The sequence below is a fragment of the Myotis myotis genome, unplaced genomic scaffold (assembly GCF_014108235.1).
Source record: "Myotis myotis isolate mMyoMyo1 unplaced genomic scaffold, mMyoMyo1.p scaffold_m19_p_10, whole genome shotgun sequence".
NCBI lineage: Eukaryota > Metazoa > Chordata > Mammalia > Chiroptera > Vespertilionidae > Myotis > Myotis myotis.
The window spans coordinates 17,399,496-17,426,767 of record NW_023416314.1 but is presented as its reverse complement, the minus strand read 5'-3'; the positions used below and the strand labels follow the sequence as shown (position 1 = coordinate 17,426,767).

At 41.0% G+C, this 27,272-nt stretch overlaps 1 protein-coding gene across 9 annotated transcripts in view; it reads left to right on the top strand.

The window, feature by feature from the left end:
• Positions 1-27,272, top strand: part of ARHGAP42 (Rho GTPase activating protein 42) — a 252,176-nt gene that overhangs the window by 134,307 nt on the left and 90,597 nt on the right. For all 9 annotated transcript variants that reach the window (XM_036324613.1, XM_036324610.1, XM_036324609.1 and 6 more), the window contains one exon: positions 9,400-9,471. In XM_036324613.1, coding sequence (XP_036180506.1) covers positions 9,400-9,471 — 72 coding nt within the window. The remainder of the gene's footprint in view (positions 1-9,399; positions 9,472-27,272) is intronic.

Sequence of the window (27,272 nt, the reverse complement as noted above, 5' to 3'; positions counted from 1 at the left end):
GGCTGCGTTCTGGTTATAGCTGGTGTTTACAAATGTTTTCCACAATGCTTGAATGCTTTACAGTATTCCTAGTTTAACCTCCCATTAGAGATTGCCAGGTAGGATGAATGAAGCACAAGTAGTTTCAGAACAGCAAACAAGCTAAAATAAATAACTTACCTTTCTGGTTCAAATAGCAGTATTCAGAGAATTTCACGTGGTGCCACCGAGAGTTATGACATTATTAGATCACAGTGGATTATATGAAATTTTGCAATTTACTCCTCTCCTCTCTTTCTCAGATAGATTCTGTGGAAATGGTCAATTCTGTCTTGGATGAATGCTTTTCTACTCGCTTACCTTGTGTGTATAGATGGTTTTATTAAAAAATAGCAAACTTTGGCCGAAACCGGTTTGGCTCAGTGGATGGAGCGTCGGCCTGCGGACTGAAGGGTCCCAGGTTTGATTCCGGTCAAGGGCATGTACCTGGGTTGCGGGCACATCCCCAGTGGGGAGTGTGCAGGAGGCAGCTGGTCGATGTTTCTCTCTCATCGATGTTTCTAACTCTCTATCTCTCTCCTTTCCTCTCTGTAAAAACTCAATAAAATATATTGAAAAAAAAATAGCAAACTTTGTATTCAGGACAGTCGTAAGCGCTGGAGGCAGAGGGTTGCTTGCCGTTTGCCCTGGGGCCACCTTGTTCTATTGCGGAAACCTTGACATCGGGTATGTGCTGGGGAGAGTCCACTCCCTCACACCGCACCACTCCAGCCGCAACTTCGTAGGCATCTTACAAGATGATATTCGCATTAATAGTGGCCGGCTCAAAAGGATGAATTAAATAGGAGAGCAAGTGCCCGTTTATGTTAATAAGCTCTTATGACCATTATCCATAAAACATAAATTTTAGTCTTTGTAAATAGGCTATGAGATAAATGCATATTATCACCTTCATTATACAGAAAGGGAAACAGACCTGGAGAGTTTGAATAACTCGACCGAGATTGCACAGTCAAGAGTTAAGTACAAACTAGCGCACCTCCTGGGCAATGAACTCCTTACACTCGTCTCCTGGAATAAAAGGGGATTCATATAGCACCGTTCTTCAAAAACATACATTTCTTTTCCTATTCTGTTCTTACAAGAGAAGTGTTATTGCTGATAAAGGGAAGGAAAAGATGACAGTAATATTAAATTTAAGTTGGGTCTAAATCTATGCAGTCCAATGGGGTGGGGATCATAATGAAACACTAGATTAATAAGTAGAACAGAAACATTCAATATGGAAGCAGCAAGTGACATTCAAGGTAGAAATTTAATGGATGACTGTGGTACCCAGATAACCTTACATAGCACTTAAAAATTTTTTTTGATTAATTTTTAAATAAAGACGTTCTTTTGTTTTTTGTTTTTTGTTTTGAGTAATCTGCTCATATTAAATGATCTCAAATAAAATGCACTTTGACCTCCCGTTGTTATATGAAGGTCTTGGTCAGGTACCCATCCTCCACAGCTGATGTGAGTTTGGACCTGTGCGTTCTAGTTCAGAAGAGCTATGTGTGTACTGACCTAGTGAGGGAGTGTCTCTTGCAAAGCTGTGGAGAGTTAACGTGACCAGGGCCCAGGAATGAGCCGCTACCCAGCCCTAGACCACTTGCCAGAGCTTCATCCTGGGCAGCTGTTTGGTAGGAAGGGACAGAACAGGGGTTGGAACAAGGCAGAGAAGAGATACTTGCCTGTAATTCCCACATTAGGACTCTGATCCAATTTTCCCAGTTGCAGTAAACAATGGGAAGATGAGCTGTTCTCAGAGACCGTTAATAGGTAGCTTCATCCACTCATTATTACATACCTTTGTGAGCTTTCCACTTTGTGAATTGGCTGCAAAGACATCCCAACAAGAAATTACTTTTGCAATGAACTATACCATCTGTATCGCTGTGGAAATTGCGTGGTGTGTCATAGCCTCTCAAACAGTTGCTTCAGATAGCACTGCGGAGTAGCGTTAAGTCTTCTCTTCAAAACCTTAGATGGAGTCCTTCAGAGCTTTGAAAGTTTGGGGTACAGAGTTGTAAGCCTAACATCCTGGTGCTATGGAGTCTGTTGCCTGCTAATGGGACACTGTAGCCATTGATTCGTGGTGAGCTTCGCTTGGCACCAGCACTGGAGCCCACGCCTGGAAAGGGATGAGAAGCAAAAGTGGAAGGAGAGGTACGTTCAGATTTCTCCTGCTGCATGGCCACTCGCTTCGTTGGACAAACACATTGTGCTAACCTTCTCAGCAGTGAACAGCAGGCGCTGAAAGTTCCTATAGGATAACATTAGAAAACCCATGGCCTAGACAAAATTATAATTCATGTATACCTAGAGAAATAAAACCCCAGACATGTTTGGGGAATCACTCGTCTAACCACATAAAAACATTGCTAGCCATTGCTTTTGAGTAATTTATGAGCATTCCCTTGTGGCTGTTTATTAAAACCACTTGAAATAGCCAAAGAAAAGTGGCAGGAAACTGAGTGGCCTGGCTCCACGTAACGCACCCACAGCTAAAGTGTGTCTGCGAGCTAGCGCGGTATTGTCAACCATTATCCAGTATCAGATTTGCTTCTCTGCTACACAAAATAAGTGAAATAGCTGGTCATTATTTTTGAATTTAAAATGGACCACTATCCATAAAAAGAAATTGCTTAACCCCAAGGTTTAGATAATGGTTAAAAATTAAAAAATAGTTTAATAAGTTAATTGTGTCTTAATTACTGAAACAAGACCTTTTCAAGAACTTATAGGATCAATATCTAGGGAGGGTAGTGCTGGAATTGCTTTTGTATTTTTCCTACAGGGTCTTTCTTAGTAAGGTCATGCAAAGTAACACATTCCACAAATATTATGGGATCTTGAATCTCCTGAACTCTGTGACTTGATTTTCCCCCTAGAGTTACCTTCTGGAAGAAGTTTCCTCAAGCCTCTTGCGTAAATTTGGACAGAAAGAGTTCTGTGAGAGCCAAGATTGCGCATTTCTCTAGATTTTTAAAAAAGAAATCCTTGTGAATGTTAAATCACCAGGGTTGCATCCTGATTCACATTTTTAATGATGGTTTTCCACCATTTTGTATATCCTTTTCTTTTTTCAGTAGCAACAATAAACCTTTACAACCTACCAATGTTTAAAACAACTCCTACACGTTACACTTGGATTACTTCAGAATGGAAGAATTCCATCCAGGTGATGGCACAGTGTGTGGGGAGGAAAGGCATGCGTTCCCTGGGGACGTGCAGATGCAAGGGTCAGAGGCAGCCACTGGGTTGTAAATCCACTTTGTGCCCTAGAGTGTTGGCATTTCCATTTTGATCTCTTGAATTTAGACTCACATATTGTGAGCAGCAGCCCATTGACTGCATACAAAAGAAGCTTCCTAGTTCAGATGTAGAAACACATACACTATAATGGCTTTTGGAAACATTAGGCCCCTGCTTATCTACTATTGTCGATGGTATTCTAGATAGACACTGTTCTGTTGAATTAACTTGGATTTTCTTTTCTACCTTTGAGTAACCACATTTTAAATCCTCTTGGGAAGTTCTGAGGCTGCTTACAGTAATTTTGGACACATAGCAGACAGGCATTGTGAATTCTGTGAAGAAGTGAACATTTATTGAAAGTCTATAATATGCCAAGTTTGTGCTTGTTATTTACAAGATATATATTTTTCTTTAATTTTTATAAAAACCTTAGGAGATATAAGGATGAAGACACTGAGTCCTAGTGGTGTTGGTGCCCAGATTCAAATGGAACTCTGGCCAACTTGAACACTCACGTTCCTAATACATTCCAGATGGTTTTTGATTTCAAACATCCTTTCTCACATAAAATTGACTTTAACCTCCATATTGTGAAGAGCTTTGCATAGTACTTGCTATATAGTAAATAGTCAATAAATCATATCTATTGTTATCTATCACTCTTAGATGTTCCTTCCCTTCCTCATTTTGTCTGTTTATTGCCTGCAGAACTTTATTTAAAAAAATTCTTTCCGTTTCAGATTAATAGAATGATAAGAGGAGGAAGAAAGAGAAAAAAAATATGAGCAAGTCCAAAAACAACAGAAAAAAAAAAAAAAGAAATATGGAATAGAGATAGGAAATAATACTTGCTCACAGGATGGTTGGTAATGATCACATTTAATTTGTTATATCTCCTCAGGTTTTGTTTTAATCTCAGGTCATATGTAGATAACAGCAACATAAAGGGTTTTGTCAAAGATTTAAACTACTGGATATGAATATGGGTGCCAGTGTCTTAGTATACCTCCCCCCTCTCTCTCCTAATCCTTCCCATCCCAATAAAGAACATTTCACCCACATTGATAAGTTGTACCATTTTGAGGTGGGATATTCTGCCAAAGTAGTTCTTTGAGTTTTCCCATAGCATAAAACTAATAGTTCCAAAGTGAAATCACTGTCTTAATTCTACTCCACTAAACATACTCCCTCTTTTTTATTTTTTTTTATTCTCATCCAAGGACATGCTTAGAGAGAGGAAGAGGGGGCAGAAAAAAAAGCATTGATGTAAACCTTATGTCACTTTTAATTCTTCTCCCTTTGTTTCCCAAAAAACTGTCTCTTCAATTCCCTGCTACTCATCTGTCAACACAGCAGGCACCTGATCTGGTTCCTCGCCACTTCGAGCTCGAGTTCCTCCCCCAGCCTTTAGTTGGCATATTATACCTCTATCTCTTCGTTCTCAAAGTACCCCATATATTACTGGCTTCTTAGAACAGGTTTTTGGAACATTAAAAAATATCCTCTAGCCATCTGTCTCTGCACTTTGCAGAAGTGTCTGTTTAAGTCCTTTGCCCATTTTTAAATTGGATTATGGCCAAGGGACATATAAAAATATACTCAAAGTCACTGATCATCAGAGAGATGCAAATTAAAACAACAATGAGGTATCACTTCATACCTGTCTGAACGGCTCCCATCAACAAGTCAACCAATGACAAGTGTTGTGAGGATGTGGAGAAAAGGGAACCCTCGTGCACTGCTGGTGGGAATGCAGACTGGTGCAGCCGTTATGGAAAACAGTATGGAGTTTCCTCAATAAATTAAAAATGAAACTGCCATTTGACCCAGTGATCCCACTTCTAGGAATATATCTTAAGAAACCTGACATACTAATCAGAAGGAATACTGTATATGCACCCCTATGTTCATAGCGGTGCAATTTGTAATAGCTAAGATCTGGAAACAGCCCAAGTGACCATCAGTAGATGAGTGGATTAAAAAAACCTGTGGTACAGCTACACAATGGAATACTATGCGGCAGTAGAAAAGAAGGCTTTCTTACCTTTTGAGACAGCATGGAAGGACCTGAAGAGCATTATACTAAGCGAAATAAGCCAGTCTGAGAAAGACAAGTGTCACGTGATCTCACTCATATGTGGAATCTAATGAAAAAAATAAACTGATCAACAAAATAGATCCAGAGACATAGAAGCATGGAACAGACTGACAAATCTCAGAGGGAAGCCAGGGGTGGGTGGGTGGGTGAATGGAGAAAGATTAACCAAATAATTTATATGCATATATGCATAACCTGTGGACACAGACAATAGTGTGGTGAAGGCCTGGAGGAGGGGGTAGGGGTGGGGTTGGACTCAAGGGGTGGAGGGGCGGGGGGAGGAAACATCTGTAATACTTTCAACAATAAAGATACATTTTTAAAAAATCCTCTGTTCCGAAGCCAACAGTCATTTTACGGTTCAGGCTGCTTTCCCCGATTATGGGTATAATTCACCCTTTCCATACTTATTCCAATTGAGCGAATTACTAATAATGTATACTCTTTTCTCCAGTTAGAGAATGTTCTTATTCATTAATAATAATGGCATATTGCTTCTTTGGAGCCTGCTGCGTGCCAGAACTGTTCAACATGCTTCACATTCATTCTGCTACTCCCAATTGTAGAAAGTTAAACGAGGGCTGTAACGTGGTCAGCGCACTCGCAAGTAAGAGCGACTCTTAATGAGTGCTTCATAATTGCTCTCCTCTGCGCTGCACCCCGCTTCCCACGTGCCATGCTTAGTTCTGCCCTTTTGCCTTTGTACATCTCTCTTCCGAGAATATTTTTCCTTTTGGTGTATCCAGTCCATATTCACTATCCAAACTCTACCTCGACTCATTCGGTTCTCGTGGATCTTTTCCTATTGTCAGAATACTAATGTATTTATAAGGAGTTTGGCATGGTTTGCCTTGTAACTCCCTTCTGTCTTTCACTTTTTCCAAAAGTTTTAACAGTGCTTTGCGGGCATCAAATACTTGTTGAATGAATACATCCTCCCCTTCTCAAGTAGACATTCACTTTCTGCAAGGGTTAGCCCAGTCCTTAATTTCTTCTCATCCCCACAGATCTCAGCGATGCGCTTGGCACATATGTAAATACCTACTCATCGGATGTGGGGGAGTCCAAGCTGTCTGTCGTTTGGAATTTTCAAAGGAAAATGCTTTTTTAATACCACGCACATAGATACACTTCAATGAAAAGGGGCAAAAAAAAAGATTCAGAGATAGAAGTCTGATAAGTAGGTAAATTCAGAATGAGATTCATTACCTGTTTTTTTTTCTTTTTTTTGGCAATATTGAAAGCTGTAAATTTTGAGCACTTATTGTATGTAAAACACTGAGCTGAGTGTTTTACATTCATCATCTTAGTTCTTAGAACCAAATGGTTCGGTGGATGATGCAGCAGATGCTCAGAAGGGTTCCAGAGCAGCTTGTAAGCAACAGAACCCTGTTTAAACCCAGGTCGTTTTTATTCTAAACACGCGTCTTTAAGTGCTATACTGTATATCATCCTATTCAGCCTCATTGCTGGAGTTTTCAGCCCTTGTGAAATATCTCCCTGTTAATGTTCACTAACTTTAAAGACATTAGATCATGCTTGTTTCCAGCATAAACATTCAGTAAGTGTTAGTCTTTATTTTTGCTATTTTCCAATTTACTCTGGACTATTCATGATGTTGTCATTTCCCCTTGTGCGAACTTCCCTTTAAAGGCAGAATCGGCGATCTAGTATGTCTGCGAACTCTGGAGATGTATGCGTTTATATGTGTTTGGGCTTCCATGAGGGCACCGAGGATTTAGAGAGTGAGGATGAAGAGTGAGCTGCTTTGCTACTGTTTCCAATCAGCTCTCTCGTCAGAGGCCTGCAGTGAATGTGCAGGGATGCCTGCCTGAGCTCAGGGAGGGAAGCAGGTGATGGATGGGTCCAGACCCTCAGTGTTTCAGAAAGAATCTTGAATATTGATCTATTTTGTGTGTTTTCACAGCACAGGATTTTAGGCTGTGTTTTTAAGATCTCACATCTCATTTTTCTGCAAATTGGAGAATGACAGAACCATGGAAGGCATTAACACTCTAGTTTTATTTTTGTGTATACTATCTCAGTGCATTTAGGTTCTGGAATTTAAGAAGTAAGACTTGACTAAAGAATAACCAGTTTAGTGAACATAAGTAAAACCCTTTTGTAAGTAAAACCCTTTTGTGGGGAGTTAAAGTTTTTATATAAGTTCAGACATACAGAAAAGTTATAAGAATAATATAAGGCACTCCTGTATACTTTTTAACCTATTTTAAAGTAGAGTAATATATTTTTTAAATGCTTTTTTTTTTTAATCTTAGCATTTTCTAATTATACTAGAGGCCTGGTGTACGAGATTCGTGCACTCAGTGGGGTGTCCCTCAGCCTGGCCTGCACCCTCTCGCAGTCCAGGAGCCATTGGGGGATGTCCCATTAAGGAGGAGCAGGCCTAAGCTGGCAGTCAGGCATCCTTAGCGCTGCCCTGGAGGCGGGAGAGGCTCCCACCACCGCCACTGCGCTCACCAGCCGTGAGCCCGGCTCAGGGCTTCTGGCTGAGCTGTGCTCCCCCTGTGGGAGTGCACTGACCCCCGGGGGCAGCTCCTGCATTGAGTGTCTGCCTCCTAGTGGTCAGTGTGTGTCATAGCGACTGGTCGTTCTGCTGTTCGGTCGATTTTCATATTAGCCTTTTATTACATAGGATAATAGATCATGTTGTTATCACAGTGGTAGAAAAAGATTTTGTTAATTAGACCTGCTCCCCTGTTGCCAGGTTTCATCTTATATAATAAAAGCCTAATATGCTAAGTGTCCGGTTGGCCATTCAACCAATCAAAGTGTAATATGCAAATGACACACTAAGACCGCTCAACCGCTCGCTATGATGTGCACTGACCACCAGGGGCAGACACTCCAACTGGTAGGTTAGCTTGCTGCTGGGGTTCGGTCGATCAGGACTGAGCAAGACAGGACAGACACATCCTGGAGCCCTCCCGCGGTCCCTCCCCAGTTGGCCAATCTTCCGCGTCCCTCCTCGGCCCTGATCGTGCACCAGTGGGGTCGCTCGGCCTAGCCTGTGCCCTCTTGCAATCTGGGCTGAGGCATCCCACCTTTCTGAGTGCATGAATTTTGTGCACCGGGCCTCTAGTTGAGATATAAATGACATATAACCCTATGTAAACTCAAGATGTACATGTTGGTTTGATACATTTTATTTTGCAAAATGATTGCCACCATGGCCATAGCTAACACCTCCACCCTGTACATAATTACCATTTCTTTCTGTGGTGAGACATATAAGGTTCTATGTTAATTTTAATGCTTCCTAAAGGGTTTTAAAAATGGAGATTTCCTTCCAGCATAATGTTATTGTCAGAAATGTTTGTCTCCTTGCATTCAGTCCCTGACCCCCATACTTTGAACCCTCTCACAATATTCTTACAGATCAATATTAAAAGATTTATGTTTTAAAGTTTTAGGGGAATCCCAATTTGGAGTTTGAGGCTAAAATACTGTTCATTGAAAATAAATCAGATACTATTTTAGTAGGGTTGGAAATATGAAAACATTCCAGCAAATCCCAAGTGTAAGAATTATAATGCAATAGGAAAGAAAAGTGAGCCTTATTTTATTTTGCAGTTGTAGAATTATAATATTCTAGTGGCAAAATGGAAGAGCTTTTATACGGTTCAGTTTTAAAATGATGTTTGAACGGACTGCATTTAAGCAGTATAATTAAAAGTATTTGTAAATTTACTATCCAATATGCTGTTTCTTAGTTATGTCTTAGAATAGGAAAGTTAAATATTTAACTAAGATTTTACCACATGTACTTGTTTTCACATTATTTACATTATGTTAGAACCAAATGACATAATTTGTGAGAACAACTTAATTATAAAGTAGAAAAATACTACAACATGAGAGGTATTTTTATTTCATTTATAGATGTGAACAAGAGAAAAAAAGCTGTTTATTTAAATAAGGTGAATAAATGAGCCATCTTTTATCAATATTTGCATGAAATTATACATAATTTAATTAATTTGCATTTTTAATTTCAGATTCAAAACGCTAATGATGTATTAATTGCGCCACTTGAGAAATTTCGAAAAGAACAGATAGGCGCAGCAAAAGTAAGTGTTCCATTTTATTATTCTTCAGATATTCTCCTAGTAATTAAAGATGACATAATTTCAGATGTTAACATTTTGATATTAGAATGACCTTTTAAAAAATTCTGTACGTCATTTTTAACTTTTGCACTGAGCCTATTACAAAGACCGGCATTTCTTTAAACATAAAAGATATTCTTCTTCTACTGACTAGAGAAAAAGTCAGCATCCGTGAGTTCCTTCCATCCCCACAATTGGAGGGAACTATTTTAAAAGGGGTGAAATTATGGTAAAATTATGAGCTTTGCTCCTAACTACTATAAAATAAAAATTAGGCAGAAGGTATATTGAAAATTCAGGCAGTTATTATAAAAGAACTTTTATTACTTACTAGAGGCCTGATGCATGAAATTCATGCAAGAGTAGGCCTTCCTTCCCCCGGCTGCCGGCACCGGCTTCCCCCTGGCACCCAGGACCCAGGCTTCCCTTGAAGCCCTGGTTCGTCCGGAAGGTCGTCTGGAAGGACGTCCGGTCTAATTAGCATATCATGCTTTTATTATTATAAATTGTATTTTTTCATTATTAAAGAAAACGTGTTTGTGGAAAAACCTTCAACATGTTTGTCAAGCCTTTGCAATGATGTTTCGTTGATTATGTACCAATTAAAATTTTTCCTCGAACCTAATATTTTTTGAAATTTACTTGCACCCTTTTTCTTAGATCTGCATTTTAACTACCTGCAGAACATTATGTAAGGACATAAACTTTAGGGTTTCCAAAACAGAACTCATCACTTCACCCATTCTTTCTCAACATGTTTTGGTTTTCTCTTTAGTCAGTGACATAGCCCTTCCCCATTCTAGTAGTACTATCCATTCTAATGCAGAGTTATTTTTCCTTCTTTCCACCTTCTCTTCTGTCTGAAATATTGAAATAGCCTACTAGCTGGTCTCCACACGCACATCCTAATCTGGTATCTACCTTCCTGTCTGTCATTCTTGGATAGTGACACCTTCAGTGGATCTCTTTGAGAGACAGTTTGCTCCTGATAAGGCACGCACTCCACATGGTGCCCATCTGTGCATCATTATACCTCCCTCCTTGCGCACAGCGGCCTGCTCACCAGTCTCTGTCCATGGATTTGCCCAACCTTCCTCTCTCCCTGGAACATTTCTCCCCTTTCCCTTGTTGAGGTCTTGCTAACTCTCCGTGGCTGATCACCCAGCACCAGAAAGAAGCCTCCCGTGTATAGGCCTCATTCATTCCTCTCCCAGAATTGATTTCCCCCCTTATAGAATCCAATAGTCCTTATGCTCGTTTCCTGTACAAAGCTATCGCAGTCGGCCCTGGATTCGTTTTACATACATTTCTTCACTAATTATGAAAAATTATCAAGTCGAGGACTAAGCCGGAACTATTTTTGTGTTAATTAATGCAGCAAGTGTTTATCAATGTCCTGGCTGGCCTCCTTGTGGCAATCCTGGTGTTTGAGATGAAGGGATGCAACTATAAACAAGACAGGCATGCTCCCTGCACTTGTGTCCCTAATTATCTTTTGTGGAAAACAGACACCAAAGTAATAGCAAAGGCGCTGATGCAGAAGTGCAGGGTGCTTCCTGAGAGTGTAATGAATGGGACTGACCTTGTCCTGAGAACAGGCCGTGCTCTCTGGAGGAGGGTTTGGTTAAGCAGAGGAATAAAGGATGAGAAAGAAATAACCACCTATGGACATACAGGGGTGGGAAGGGGACAACCTCCCATACCTTCCTGAAGAAGGAACAAGGTGGGGATGAATCGAGGCCCTGAAGGAGGAGAGAGGCTGGCATTTTAAAGAAAAACGATCCAGTGTGTTTGGAATATAGAGGACCATGGGAAGAACGGAGGACCTGTGCATTTTTAAATATTACTCTAGTTGCATGTCATGCACGGATTGGAGGAGGCGAGACTGCTTTTGTGAAAACCAGTTTGGGGGCTATAGGGCAGTGGCTTTAGATTCAGAAGGTGGTAGTAGCAGTGGAGACAAGGGGTGTATTTCAGAGGTAAAATGGAAAGGGGTAGGAAATGGGTTACATAGTTAGAAGTGAGGAACAGGAGGTGTCGGAGGTAACTCCCAGGGGGCTGGATTGCATACTGCAGTGGTTTTGAAGCTACTTATTGAGATAGGCAACGCTTATGTTTGGATGGCAGGATGGTGATTTTGGCTTTTAGACATAACGCATTCGAGGTTCCTCTGAGACATCCACGTGGAGACGTTGAGTTGTCAGGTGTGTAATCGGGTCTGAATTAGAAATACACCTTTGGGAGTTATTGTTCTCTGGGTGGTAATTAAAATCATGGGGGGTAGAATAGATCCCACTGGGAGAGAACAGAGCGAGAAGAGGACCTACATTCTGTATAATCTGAAAACTCTCAGCATTAATGTTTGGGGAGAGGAAAAACTCTACGGTGAAAGGTAGGGGCAGAAGAAGAAAGAAAATTACAAGAATGTGGTATTCCAGATCAAGGAAGAGTCTTTTCAGGAATAAAAATAGCTGATCTTTATTGACGTTTACATTGTAGTGATTTTCACTGAACTATTACTTCAGTGACCTAATTAAATCCTCAAAGCAACCTGTGTCTTACACTGGTTTTACCATGAGGACAATGATGAGTGAGACTATGGAGCTAAAATCAAGCCTTTTTACTTCACAGGCTTGATTTACAATATTTCACTTCATTAATTTTCCTAAAACTTTATGAAAGAGCTTTGTGAAAAATCCCTTTTACAGTGCAGGATATTCCAAGTTTTCTGGCCCACCTAAAATAGTAAATTTCATTTGTGTATGGATTATTCGTTTTATTGTTGCTGTTGTTTTTGTTGATCCTCACCCAAGGATATTTTTCCTGAGGATATTTGCCTCAGGATGGCTTTCCATTGGTTTTTAGAGAGAGTGGAAGGGAGAGGGAGAGACAGAGAAACATTGATGTGAGAGAGACACAATAATTGGTTGCCTCCTGCACACACCCCGACCAGAGCCAGGGAACCTGCAACCAAAGTATGTGCCCTAGACCAGAATCAAACCCAGGACCCTTCGGTCCACAGGCCAATGCTCTATCCACTGAGCCAAACCAGCTAGGGCTGGATTATTCTTATGTGAAGGTTTAGATTAGCTCTAGTTGTAGTTGAATGAGCAATTACACCCATTTTTAAAACATCTCACTTGCTGGACAGACCAACCAAGAACACACAATAGTATACTATGCCTTTGCCCACTCATTAGAAGGTTAAACCTGTGGTTAAATGAATTCAAATGAAGTCTTGAGCATAAAGATTATTGTACTTGGTCCTTTGGTGATGGTGAATCTGTGTATTTTATCTGCCTATGCTCTTTTTTTTTAAAATATATTTTATTGATTTTTTACAGAGAGGAAGGGAGAGAGATAGAGAGTTAGAAACATCGATGAGAGAGAAACATCGATCAGCCGCCTCCTGCACATCTCCTACTAGGGATGTGCCCGCAACCCAGGTACATGCCCTTGACCGGAATCGAACCTGGGACCTTTCAGTCCGCAGGCCGACGCTCTATCCACTGAGCCAAACCGGTTTCGGCATTTGCCTATGCTCTTAATGCTAAATTGCTTCTAAGCTGCTAAGTAGTTGTTTTTTAGTAGAGTGAATAAAGAACAGGCATTTTCTTCTGACATATACGTTTGAGTACTTTTCTTTTCTTTTGCTATTGCAAAAACGTTGTGGTAGAAGTAGCAATCCTTGAAGAAAAAATTCGGTTTTTGTATTGCTTTACTCCCTGTTTTACTTAGGTATTTTCTTACTTGGTAAATAAAGCTAATTCTACAAATGACACTCCGCTGCTTTCCACAGTCTTTAGAGTAGAGGTTTCCACAGCATGCTCAGGCCCACGAGCCAGCTGGAAGGCAAGAGTGTCTATTAAGTTATTAAGTGTAGAATCTTCCACTGCAGTCAGCAACCTCCTTCACTTGGTCCAAGTGGAAAACGCTGAGTCAAGGTGGCCCTCTCCTCACAACCAGATGATCCTGTTTAACTGGAGTGGATCAAGTCCATGGACCACAAATGTTTCCTTTGTAGTGTGTCCTATGGATCTTTGAGACAGCTGATACTTTGCTGTGGAGGCCCTGAGTGAGTTCCAGTTGAGGGGAAAAGGCACCAGGCATCTGTAAGAGGCATTAGAAAAGGTTAATGATGGGGTCGTGGAACTCAAGGACAGAGGAGATGGGGCCTGCTTTGTGAATAGCTAAAGATTAGAAGAATTATCTATAAATAGTTGTCAAGAATGTATTTGTTTAAGGGTTCTGAGTCTAATGGTATTCGCAGAATAGGACTGTATTGCAGGCCTGGCACTACATGTGTCAGAGTGTGGGATGGAATGTTCCGTTTCTTTAATTTGGCTTCTGATACACTGCCGATCTGAATTCTAGAAATGAGTGGAAGTGGAAGTGGGTATTCAGAGCAATTAATGCCAACTAGAATTTTCACAATATGAATATATCGAGAGCAGCATTATAATAGAGCAGGATGAATTATTTGTTCCCCCACTTTTTGTATAAACTGACAGCTATATTTCATTGATTATATGGGAATTCTCCTTGCTCCCAGAGAGGATCAATTGTAAGTCATATCTGCATTTTCTACACTTGTTTCATCACAAATTAACTCTTACCAATCAAAGACAAATCCATTATAGGTGTGTGTGTGTGTGTGTGTGTGTGTAAACATGTATATAGAGAGTTTCTCAAAAATGTGTACACACACTTTTAATAATTATAAAGGCAGTGTTTATTAAAATGCATTTCAGCCCTAGCCGGTTTGGCTGAGTGATTAGAGCGTCGGCCGGCAGACTGAAGGGTCATGGGTTTGATTCCAGTCAAGGGCACTGTTCTTCAGTTGCAGGCTTGATCCTGGATCCTGGGGGAGGCAACCAATTCATGTGTCTCTCTCACATCCATATTTATATCTCTCTGCCTCTACCCCTCCCTTTCATTCTCTCTAAAAATCAATGGAATAAATATTCTCAAGTGAAGATTAACAACAACAACAACAAGAAATGCATGTTCAAAACTGAGCTATCAGCTATTTAAGTATGTATACATTTTTTGGGGGACACCCTGTACATACCAGACTATTAGATATTTTAAGAGATGGAACTGACTTTCAGGAGACCAAGTGCTCATGTTCCATATATACACAGACTGGGCATGTTGGTGGCACAGTGAGGGCTAGAACGTAATTCCTCAGACCAGTGTCAACCGAAGAATGTCCAAACCTATAGAGAATTTTTAAAAGAATTGATATGAGCCAAATTGATGACATGCCAGGAAGCAAGATCTCAAGTGCTTCCCATAATGACAGTTTGCAGTTTATTTTATATATTTGGAATTAAGGTGGGAATGTAAGGCAGATTACATGAAGATGGGTAAAGGCAAAGCAGAAAAATCTCTATGGTAGGATTATAGGATAGTCAACAGGATCATGTGCTTTTTGAGGGTGATTATACTTCTGAGGGATCTGAAAAAGAGGCATTTCAAAGGAATAGAAACAATGGGCAGGGCAAGCTTACGGTGAAGATAGCCTTTTTATAGGCTTTGGGTGTGACTACCCACCATGATTTGCCTAGTTAGGAATTTATGCTCATATTATCCTGTGAGGTCACTTGGGGTCACATTTATTACAGCACCCAGTTTTCACCCACACCAGAGTCTTCCAGCTCCGCCAGGCTGCTCTTTAGAGTACGCCTTTGTGAGATTTTGTCTTTTTGTTGTTGTTAATCCTCACCCAAAGGTATTTTTCCATTGATTTTTAGAAAGAGTGAAAGGGAGGGGGAGAGACAGAGAGAGAAAAACATCAATGTGAGAGAGACACATTGATTGGTTGCCTCCTACATATACCCCGACCAGGGCCAGGGATGGAGCCTGCATCCAAGGTCCTCGTCCTTGATCAGGAATCGAACCTGAGACCCTTCAGTCTGCAGGCTGATGCTCTCATCACCAAGTCAAACTGGCTAGGGCCATTTTCTTTACCTTTAGCGAAAAATGATTTAGTGTGAAATTTCTTAATTATAAAAATTTTTCAAATAAGTTCACATTTGCCCACTTTGAATCAAGTGAAATTAATATAGTTCCCTTGATTTAAAAATTCCCACCACACAGTAGACTCTTACCACTGGTTTGATTAGAGATAAAAGAGGCTTGAGAAGTACTTCCCATAAAAGTTAAAAGGTACATTTTTATTTCTATGGGAAATGTTTTTCAAGACTGGTTTTCATCTTTAATTAGATCTTAAAAGAATCATAAACATTCCTCTATGGGTTGTGTGTGTGTGTGTGTGTGTGTGTTTTAATGCTCACCCGAGGATATTTTTCCATTGATTTCTTTTTTAGAGAGAGTGGAAGAGAGAGAGGGAAAGACAGAGAAATATTGATGTAAGAGAAACACATCAATTGATTGCCTCCTGAAGGAGCCCAGACAAAGGCCTGAGCCAGGGAGGAGCTGCAACCGAGATACGTGCCCTTACTGGAATCGAACCTAGGACCCTTTGGTCTGCAGGCTGACATTCTATCCACTGAACCAAACTGGCTCGGGCCCTCTATGATTTTAATACAAAAATAAACAATACAATATTAGTCATTTCAAAATAGAACTTGATTCTCTTTATATTGATTTTATATTGAAGACTGTGATGGAACCTGATGATTTTTGTCTCTTTGTTCTGTCTGTAGTAGAGTTTGGTTCTGTCTTTGAACATTTATTATTTTGAAACGTAATTATTTTAGCATTTAGTATCTAAAAAAATCTATGAAGCATTGTCACAATTAATTTTTGTTACAGCCTTAGATTTCTTTTCTTCATATGAAAAGTGGCTGCACTCTAATTTGTTGTCTGAAACATACAGATAACTTAGAGAGAATCCAGAAGGATGACAGATGTTTTACTTATTTCAATGATAACATTTTTATCACTGAACTGAGTTATGTATTTAATTTAATGGGTAATACTTTGGATTCACAATCAGAACATTCAGAATAACATGGCTTATAGGGTCAGCGTATGGATTGAGGTCACCATACTTTTCCTCCTGTTGGCAACAAGACCTAAGAGAATAGTCAGGATTGGTTTTTCATGTGCTGCTGATGGGCATTGAGCTGAGTCTCTGTCTCCTGGACGGATGTTCTCTAGCTAGGACCGTATTTGGGACTGAATTCTGTGGGCAAACTATAAGCCATTTCATAGTTTTGAAACTGCTTGTAATTCCCTTTATTGTACACCCAGTCAATAGACCCTATTATGTTATACAGGGTTGCAGAAGTACTGATTTTTGTTATTTAATTTTTTAAACTCTAATAATACTACCCTTTATAATAGTTAACCAAGTACTGCCCTAAACATTTTGCATGTAAATTCATTTAATCCTCATAACCAACATATCAGATAAGAAAACTTAAATTCATTTTGTAGATAGATGCAGAGACAAAGAAGCATTGGACAGACTGTCAAACCTCAGAGGGAAGGCAGAGGAGGGTGGCAGTTGGAAGAGATCAACCAATGAATTGGTATGCATATATATGCATAACCCATGGACTCAGACAATGGGGGGTGTGAAGGCTTGGGGTGGGGTGTAAGGGTGGGCTAGAAGGGGTCAATGTGGGGGGGGGGAAGAGGACATGTAATATTCAATAATAAAGATTTTAAAAAAGAGAGGAAGAAAATGAGATGTAGAAAAATGAAGTAAATGGGGTGAGGTCACCTAACTAATAAAGTGTAGAGTCAGATTTTAATCAGAAATGAGATAATGTCTATAGAGTTCTTTAGTAGCACTACCACATATTTGATACTCAAGTGATATTTATTCCCTTTTTCATAAACTTCTCAGACAAAGAAAATTGGCTGGTTAGCTCATTTGAAGAGTAAGATAGTGTCATAATTATTTAACAGCAAGTTCTATAGAATCATACAAACAAGATAAAAACTTGGCCCTCAATACTTGTAGGAAATGTGAACTTGGATAAAAAAATTACCTCTTTAAAGCCTTAGTTTTCCCATCTGAAAAATGGAGAAAATAATAGAACCATCTTCATAAAACTACTACAATAGCACAATTTGATATTTTATATAAATTGCTTTGCATAATTTCTTGTACATAGTAAGCACTAAGGCATTAATTGTTTTTGTTTTATAATTAAAAACAATTATTGCTATTATATACTTTTTGTCAGTATTAACCAAAGCATTGCAGTAAAAATAAGGTCATTGTTCATCATGGGGGTTAGTTTCTTATTTTGTTTCATGGACAGAGAGAAGCAGCTCTGAGTTGATGATTAAATAGTGATAAAGTCTGGTTCACAAGGCTACTATGCAAGAAGGCTTTAGATGGACATCAGTCATCCTATCTAATAAAAGAGAAACATGGTAATTAGCCTACCTCCGCTACCCTTCCCATTGGCTAATCAGCGAGATATGCAAATTAACTCTAGCCAAGATGGTGGCCGGCAGCCAGGCAGCTTGAAGCGAACATGAGGCTTGCTTGCTTCAGTGACGGAGGAAGCCAACGTTCCCCACCTGCCTTGCCAGCCTCTGAGCTTGCAGTTTGAAACATTGTTACAAATATAGAAGCTAAACAAAACCAGAAACCTGCTTTCAGCCAGCCGGGATCTCAGAGCTGGAGTTGAAACAGTGTTTCGATTATAGAACCCAAACAAACCAGATACCTGCTTTCAGCAGCGGAGGCCTCAGAACTGGAGCCTAGCCTCAGAGCTAAAGCTGGCCCAGAATAAAAAAAAAGAAAAAAGGAGTGGTTGGGAGCTTCAGTCACTCGCCAGCCTGAAAACAGCCCTCAGCCCCTTACCCAGACTGGCCAGGCACCCCAGTGGGGACCCCCACCCTGAAGGGGGTGTGACCAGCTGCAAACAGCCATCAGCCCCTCACCCAGGCTGGCCAGGCACCCAAGTGGGACCCCCACCCTGATCCAGGACACCCTTCAGGGCAAACCAGCCGGCCCCCACCCGTGCACCAGGCCTCTATCCTATATAGTAAAAGGGTAATATGCCTCCCAGCACCGGGATCAGCGGAGCCGTGAGGCCTCTCGGCACCAGGATCAGCATGACAGGGGGCAGCGCCCAAACCCCCTGATCACCCTGCGGCTCTGTGTGTGACAGGATGCAGGGCCACAACCTCCCTATCCCCCCTGCTCTGTTCGTGACAGGGGAAGGTGCCCCAACCCCCTGATCAGCCCTGCTCTGTGCCTGATAGGGGGGAGCTCCCCAACCCCCTGATCGCCCTGCGGCTCTGTGTGTGACAGTGTGTGGCGCCCCAACCCCCTGATCGGCCCTGCTCTGTGTGTGACAGGGTGCGGCGCCCCAACCCCCCCCACGGGCCCTGCTCTGTGTGTGACGGGGTAGAGCCATAACCTCCCCATCGGCCCTGCCCTGAGTGTGACAGGGTGCGGCACCCCAACCCCCTGATCCGCCCTGCTCTGTGTGTGACAGGCGGCGGTGCCCCAACTCCCCTATCGGCCCTACTCTGTGAATGACAGGGGGGAGCTCCTCAACCCCCTGATCAGCCCTGCTCTGTGCGTGACAGGGGTAGCTTCCCAACCCCCTGATCGGCCCTGCTCTGTATGTGACAGGGTGCGGCGCCCCAACCCCCCCCCCCCCCAATGGGCCCTGCTCTGTTTGTGATGGGGTAGAGCCATAACCTCCCCATCGGCCCTGCGCTGAGTGTGACAAGGTGGGGCACCCCAACCCCCTGATCCACCCTGCTCTGTGTGTGACAGGCGGCGGTGCCCCAACTCCCCTATCGGCCCTACTCTGTGAATGACAGGGGGGAGCTCCCCAACCCCCTGATCGACCCTGCTCTGTGCGTGACAGGGTACAGAGCCCCAACGCCCCTGATGGGCCCTGCTCTGTGAGTGACATGGGGCAGCACCCCAACCCCCTGATTGGCCCTGCTCTTTGCGTGATGGGGTGGCACCACAACCTCCCCATTGACCCTGCCTTGAGTGTGACAGGGGGCGGTGCCCCAACCCTCCAATCGGCCCTACCCTGAGCGTGACTGAGGGTGGCATCGCAACCTCCCGATCCGCCCTGCTCTCTGCATGACAGGAGGTGGTGCCCCAACCCCCCAATCAGCCCTGCTCTGAGCCCGACCAGGGGCTGCACCTAGGGATTGGGGCTGCCCTCTGCCACCCGGGAGCAGGCCTAAGCCAGCAGGTTGTTATCTCCCAAGGGGTCCCAGACTGCAAGAGGGCACAGGCTGGGCTGAGGAACCCCCCCCTCCTCCCGAGTGCACAAATTTTTTGTGCACTGGGCCTCTAGTAATTAATAATATCATACAATTTATGGGTCACTCTCCTATATAATAAAAGCCTAATATGCAAACTGACTGAATGGTGGAATGACCCACAGAACAACCAGTCGCTATGACGTGCACTGACCACCAGGGGGCAGATGCTCAATGCAGGAGCTTCCCCCAGCCTGCAGGCCCCAGGCCAGCCAAGGCAGGTGCCAATAGGGACTCCCCAATTGCCCCGCCAGTTGCCTACAGATCAGCCCTGATCGCCGGCCAGGCCTAGGGACCCTACCCATGCACGAATTTCGTGCACCGGGCCTCTAGTTACTTATAACAGTTTTACAGAGTAGGAAGTATCATCATGTTCACAGAACTAACCTGAGACCCAGAAAGATCAAGAAGCATTTCCAGCAACCCAGGGGTGCCCTTGTCCTTTAGCTGGGACTCAAATCCAAACCTTCTGACTTGGCTTTTGGCAGTGGGCCATACCTACCTCCACGTACCACGCAACTTGTTTTGGTAGTTTATAGCATATTTCCACCATCCTTACAACATCCAGTATAAGGTGAGTATCAGCCCCACTGGATCTCATGGCCATCACTAGGAAAACAAATCAGATCACATTCCCTGGAGACAGGATGTGGGCAGTGGTCTCTATACTTGACAGAGGGGGCGCTGTACATATTTCGGTGTCTCTGTATGTATTTCAAAAATTGCTGAGTATCATGTTTTTATGTACGTTTCAAACCGGGCCAGTCATAAGGAACAGCAGAGCCTCCCACTGAGTTAGAAATCTGGATTGGGACATAACCCAAAAGACATTCTGCTGAAGAATTTAAGTCAATTTGTAAATATTACATCATTATATGTTAAATGCGTATATGTGTTTATATACATATATAGATTATTACAGTTTTATTAAGTGGCTACTGTGTGCTCAGATAGAAGGATATGCTCCTATGCTCTAATTTGATTATTATAACTTATAGAGAAAGTTATCACTATTTTCCCACCTAATTATTCTTACGTTGATGCCTGAAGACTAATACTTAGGAAACTTTTTAAGCTTCCTTACAAGTTGTGCTTCTGAATTCATTTCATGATCTGTACTTTTTGGTACTTAGCATTGCTCTACACTTGCTATTTTTCCTGACACCTTCTTTGTTCAAGATCACTGTCTTTTCAGTGGTCCTTGAAGTGGTTGGGAATCTTATTAGTGATTTCTGTTTTTCAAATTTAGATGTTTAGAAATATTCTGTAACACCTAGGAGACTTCATATTGATAACTGTGGACGTTTCAAACAAGAACACAGTAAAATTGGTTCTATTTCACATTTACACTTTAGAATTCAAAGCAAGTTGCAGATACAAACAGGAGTACATTACAAATATCATGCATAGGTGGGTTTGTAATATACATCATTTGATGTTAGCTATAGAGCTTTTTTAAAAGAGATTTAAAAATGACTTTTAGAGACAGAGGAGAGGGAGAGAGAAACATTGACATGAGAGTGGAACAGCTGCCTCCTGCATGCCCCCTATCAGAGATTGAGCCTGAAATGGGGCATGTGCCCTGAGCAGGAATCAAACCAAATTTTTGGTGCACGGAATGATGCCCAACAGATTGAGCTACACTGGCCAGGGCCTAACTGTGGGGCTTTGTTAAAATGACTACCACCAGTGAATTCAGCCATCCTGTGTTCAACTGTATACTGTAATAGTGGCTTGTTTGTTGAGAAAACAAGCAAAAATACCAGGGTAATCTAGGAAAGAAGAAGAGATGAAAGATTTTTCAAATCATTTTTATAGAATACTAATTTTTGCACCTTATTATCTATTCCTTGGGCTTGTTACAAATATATTATGCCATCATTTTATTTTAATGCTGTTTTGTTGGGCTCTTCCTATTGCCCTCACCTATATTTGATGTGTATTGAATTTGAGTTAAAACATTGAAGTAACTAGAAACCCTATAAAGCCTAGGAATCAGGGGGTTAAATATTTAGGAAACTCATATGGATTTAAAAACTAAATTATGAAGAACCCTAGACTACTTCCCCTATAAAATTAACTAGTACTTTTTGTTACATCTGAAATACACAAATTTTCATGTCTAATACACACACATACACGCACACACACAAATGTAGGGAGCACCCCAATGTCAAAGTTGCCAGGGTCAGTATTTGTCGGGAAGCCCCCATAGTTGCTGAATATCTGTTACATTTACTTACTCTTACTATGACATTGTTTCATCTTACCAAACTGTTGTTTTCTATAAACAGGTCTTGTTAAATTTAGTAGTCAAAACTGAACATGAAGCCCTAGAGTATCTAAGTACTATAACATTAAAAGAAGCATCAATGTCAGACCATAAAATGATTTGCCTTGTCACTGTCGATGTCACATTGTTTATTCAGAGTTAAGTAAAATCTCAGCAGTTCTTAAGTAGAGCTCTTTGATCTATTAGGGACTTTTTGGATTTGATGGTGAGATTTTTTACTCTTTCTCATTCCAAAGTAATGAGATCTTTTAGCATCTAAAATTTATTTTCTAATATAGTGAGATGTTCTCCTCTACTACCTTATCCTCCGTTCTCAGCCCTGAGTCATTAGAAATTTGATTAGCATGCCATCATCCATCTTGTCTTAAGTCATTGATATAAGAACATTCAACTAGATGGTGTTGATCTGCTTTGTATCAGACACGGTGCTAAGTCTTGGGGATGCAAAAATAAAATATGTTGCTTGCCTTAATGGAGCTCACAGTATAGCAGAAGAAGCCCCAAAGAAGCAGATAATTGTGATGGAATGGGATTAGTGATGTATCTGAAATATACCCGTAGTAGTTTCTGAGAACAGTAGAAGAAACAATCCACTCTGCTTAACCAGGGGAGGCTGGCAAAGACTTCTATGAAGTTGTAGCACTCATCAGGTGCAATTTAAAAGCTGGCAGAAATTTTCTAGTCAGTGCAAGGTCAACCAATATCCCAGCAAAAGAGAAGAGTCATAGTGTATATAAACATTTTGTGATGTGGCTTAGAAGCTTGATATACTCAGTGTGATTAGAGCTATTTTTTAAAAACATGAACCACATTAAGAAATGTCTTTTATATTATAATTGAGTGATTATATATACAAACATACTTCTGTTTCAACATCTGATGTAATTTGGTGTTTTCAATTGTCTTCTACTCTAATCCACATCATTAAAACAAATGCTAGTTATAACTTGTGAAATTGATCGTATAACCCACCTGTATTTCATAACCCATAGTATGAGTAAATACTGGGCTATAGGTTAGCCTATGTATGTGAGTGGAAGATGAAGTCAAATTAGTGAAAAATGAGGCAAGAAATATTCAGCTGGGGCAGAATATTGGAGAGTTTCGTGCTGCACCAAGGAGTATTTTATTATATTTTGTATGTTTTTTTGTTAACCGAAATCATGATGATGATCATGATATAATGGAAATTAATCATAGGTAGCTCACATATGTTTATTAATTTTACAGCAGCCCTGTAAGGGAGTTGTTTTCATTTCCTTCTTACCAATGAGTAAACTGAGCCATGGAGAGTATAATATAATTTGCCTAGGATTAGACAACCAGTAAGTAGCAAATCAGGAATTGAGCCCAGGCAGCTTCGATCTAAGGCACATGTTCCTAATCACAACACTACACTCACGTGCCAGTCAAGTTTTGAATCTGTATTTCAAGAAGATGGTTTGTTAGCATTGTGAACGCTGGAGTCGGAGAGATCAGCTAGCTGCCAGCCAATGATTCATCAATATTTGCGTTGGAATGCTCATGACAAATTTTGTTCTACAATTAGGGGTTCCAATCATTTCTAGGCACCTGCCGGCCACACAAGGCTTGCTAACCGGAAAACCCCGCCAGCAGGAGTGCAAGGGGAGACAACCTCAGGCTTACAGGTGACAAAGGCCTTGACTCTAAGTTACCACTGATTACCCTCCAGCAAATTACAAACCTGGTCTTTTCCATGGGGTCCAAAGATGAGCCTCCTCATTAGCCCTTCAGTTTCCTTTAGGGCACCATCTTTTCATTCTTTCCTTTCATTCAGCAACACCTGCCATTGGCATGTATTTCTATTAAGTAGGTATGAGCTCTCCACTATACCTTATCTTTTCTTTTTTTTAAATTTACTTCTGGAGAGGCTTATGTGCCCATCTGTGAATTCAGCTGTTACTGAGTTCCAGAGGAAGGGTGGCACAGGGAGTCCACTGTGGTAGTAACAGTCTAAGCACCAGCACCAGCTCAGAGCAGGTAAACCGGTAAAGGACTAGGTGACTCCATTCTCTTTTGCCTCAGGATGGCTTTCCCCACTGCACAGTGGAAGGTATCCTTTGTTTCTTGAGCCGAGAATGTTCATTTCTCCGTTTAAGACCAGGACCCGTAAACTGCAGGCCCAGTCTGGCCAGCTGCCTGCTTTTGTGTGGCCCATGTACCATGAATGGTTTTTACATTTTTAGATGGTTTTTAAAAATTAAAAGAATAATGTCTTGTGACATTAAGTTCCAATTTCAATGTCGATAAATAAAGTTTTAATTAGAACACAATGTAGCTCATCTGTGTATGGCGGCTCTCATGTTACAACAGCAGAGTTGGGTGGTTGTATTGGAGATCAAAAAAACATAAAATATTTACTATTTGGCCCCTTAGGAAAAACATTTTGCAAACTCCTGGTCTAAGGTCTGAAACAAATTTCACTTTTCATCCTCCTGCGTTCTCTTAGGTCTTCTCTGATATTACAGACTTAGTCATGCGTGTTTGATGACTTGCCTTCCTATGTTGGGAAATCACAGGATTTATAGTAAAGTTAAATTGGCTGTGACCTTGAACAGATTCATAGCTGAAAGTCATAATTGTAACATAAACACCAAAATTTTTTATTTCCAATATTTGTATCTTCATGGAAATCTTTTACCTTTGAAGCCAAACATATTCTCAGTTTAGGGCTATGGTTTTGCAAACAAGAAGTTTAGAATAAGTTGATAAATATATATATTTTTTTACCTCTTAAGTAGACTAAGTATTTAAGAGAAGGCCACGTAAAATCCACTTTACAATTAAATGCTTTTGTTTCGGTTTCAAATTGTACCATGAACTCCAAAATGTGGTGGACAACCCAACAATGTTGATTTAAATAAGAATGTGGTAAATCTCATCATAGATTTCTCTTTCTTTTTTCCGTGTGCCATGGTTTCTACACTATAAAAAAAGCAGTCAATTAATAAAGGAAAAATTATTTTGGTTTTTTTGGAAATGTGTAGATGACTCATTTGTTAGCCAACATTGTTGAAATTTGTGGATGTTTGCATAGACTAAGTGCTAGATCACCAGAAGTACGTTTGAAACGTATATTGAGAGAAGTAAGCTAAGTCTGCCATTTTTATTCACAAGAGTATACATCTCTCATTGACTTTATTAATAGGTTTGGCTTAACACAGCTTCTTACCCTTCGGCCATTAGAGTACATTTTGCATCGTTCTCTTCTATATGTACTCAGTAATAATACGAAGCTAAACTGAATGCTCTCCAGAGACCATGCAGCCCATGTCTCCATTGAGTGCCTGGTGATTTACTGACTCTGAATTAGAGAGATGACCTCTACAATTACTGTGGAAAACCCAGGGAGAAGTGAAGTGAGCTCACTGTAGAAAGATTTCAAGCATTGAAAAAACTTGCCTTATTTGGTAAATGTGGTCAACTGGTCCCAGCTGGTAATGCTGGTGAACTCATTGTGAGTGGTACTGTCTCTTTAAGCCAAATTCCGGTATTTTTTATCCATTAGAATTAGTGTTAAATGGCATTTGTTTAGATTTTCTTGATGTGTCATGGACTAAACAAAATCTGAAAGGACAGTATTCCATTTTGAAAATTAAAGCTCAAATGCGTTGACACTAAAAATGTTCTGTTTGTATTTTCTGGTTTATTGTGCTGTTTATTCTATTTAACCTTTGGGGGATTTGGGGTTAATTTATGCCATGAAGAACAAAACTACTTTGGAAAGCACACTCATACTTACTTTTTGGCTTTAATATAGTTTTATTTATGCTTTCATAAGTTTACTCTGTACATTAGAATTTTAGGACAGAATCTGTTAATTACATTTTCTTTTATTGCTAAGTAGCACTTCATGTTGTTGATGAAAGAATGTTCGAACCTATAAAGAAAATTGTTAGTTTATTTGAGCCAAATTTTGAGGCCATGGATGGAGAAAATGTTCCAGGGAATGGCAGTTTCGCAGTTCATCTTATACATTTAGAATCAAAGAAGAAAACACGTGAGATACATGAAATTCATTGGTAAGGCGGTGAGAGAGCAAACTGGAGACATTTGTAGGGTTGGATAAAAAGCAGAATGGAGAGGCACTTAGTTTACATTGGTAGGTATAGGAGAGTTAACATTTATAGTAAACAGAGTTGGTATGTGGCCAACAAGATAACAATGAGGAGTTTTGTGGTCTCCCGTTCTGGTGGTCTTGTGCTGGTGGCTATGCCTCCAAGAGTCCTGGGAAAGAGATTACTCTGACATTTCAAAGGTATGCTCTCCTAGCTGTGTAAGAACAATGAGCAGACAGGGCTCACTTAGCAAAGGTTGACATTTGCTAAGGAAGCCACAGGCGTGGGGCATGACTACCGCCATGACCTGCCTAGGTAGGAATTTGTGATCAGACCATTCTTTGTGTTTACTGAGCTTTTCAGGTTTGCTTCATACCCCTTTTTCGACCACCATGTTTAGAAAAGAAAAGACTGTAGGCTGGCTCTCCTGGCTTCTCCTATTATTCCTGTCTCAGGTTTGACTATTCAGGGACTCACCTGTTTTTGGAGAAAAAGCACAGGCTTTCCAGTCCAACAGGCTTTGGTCTGAGTCCTGGCTCTGCCCTGTGTGAGCTTGATGACTTCAGGATAGTTCCTTAACTTTCATTACAGTGCAAGGGTGGTATGTGTGCTTTGCGAGAGTAAATATATGTGTGTGAAGGTGCCCAGTGCAAACTTGATAATAAATGTCAATTTTCCATTCATTCTATTCCAACAGTGGACAGATTCCAGCTTTTCCTTGGCCTCGCTTTTGGAATATATTTAGGCGACCTGCTTGACCCTCTCTGTCCCTGTCATGAGTTTTTCTCGTGGTAGCAGGCAAGAAGGGTCCTTCATATTCTTATCATTAAAAACGAACTCCTGCAGCATCAACTAGGAACTTACTAGAAATGCAGCCTCTTTGGTCCCACCCCAGACTTACTGAGTCCATTTCTTCATTTTCTCCAGATCCCTGGTTAATTCAGATGCACAATAAAGCTTGAGAAGCACTGCTCTGTATCACTTACTTGGATCCACAGCTCTGATGAGGACTGTGGATCTCTGCATGTTGGGGATCACCCCTGGTGTGTAAAGTACGTACATGACTCCAGAGGGGTGACTCATGATGACTGCTCTCTTCTGAGCTTAACTGTCAGTCAGTTCCCCACAGATGTGACCTTCTCTGCATATACCATGGTCCTCTC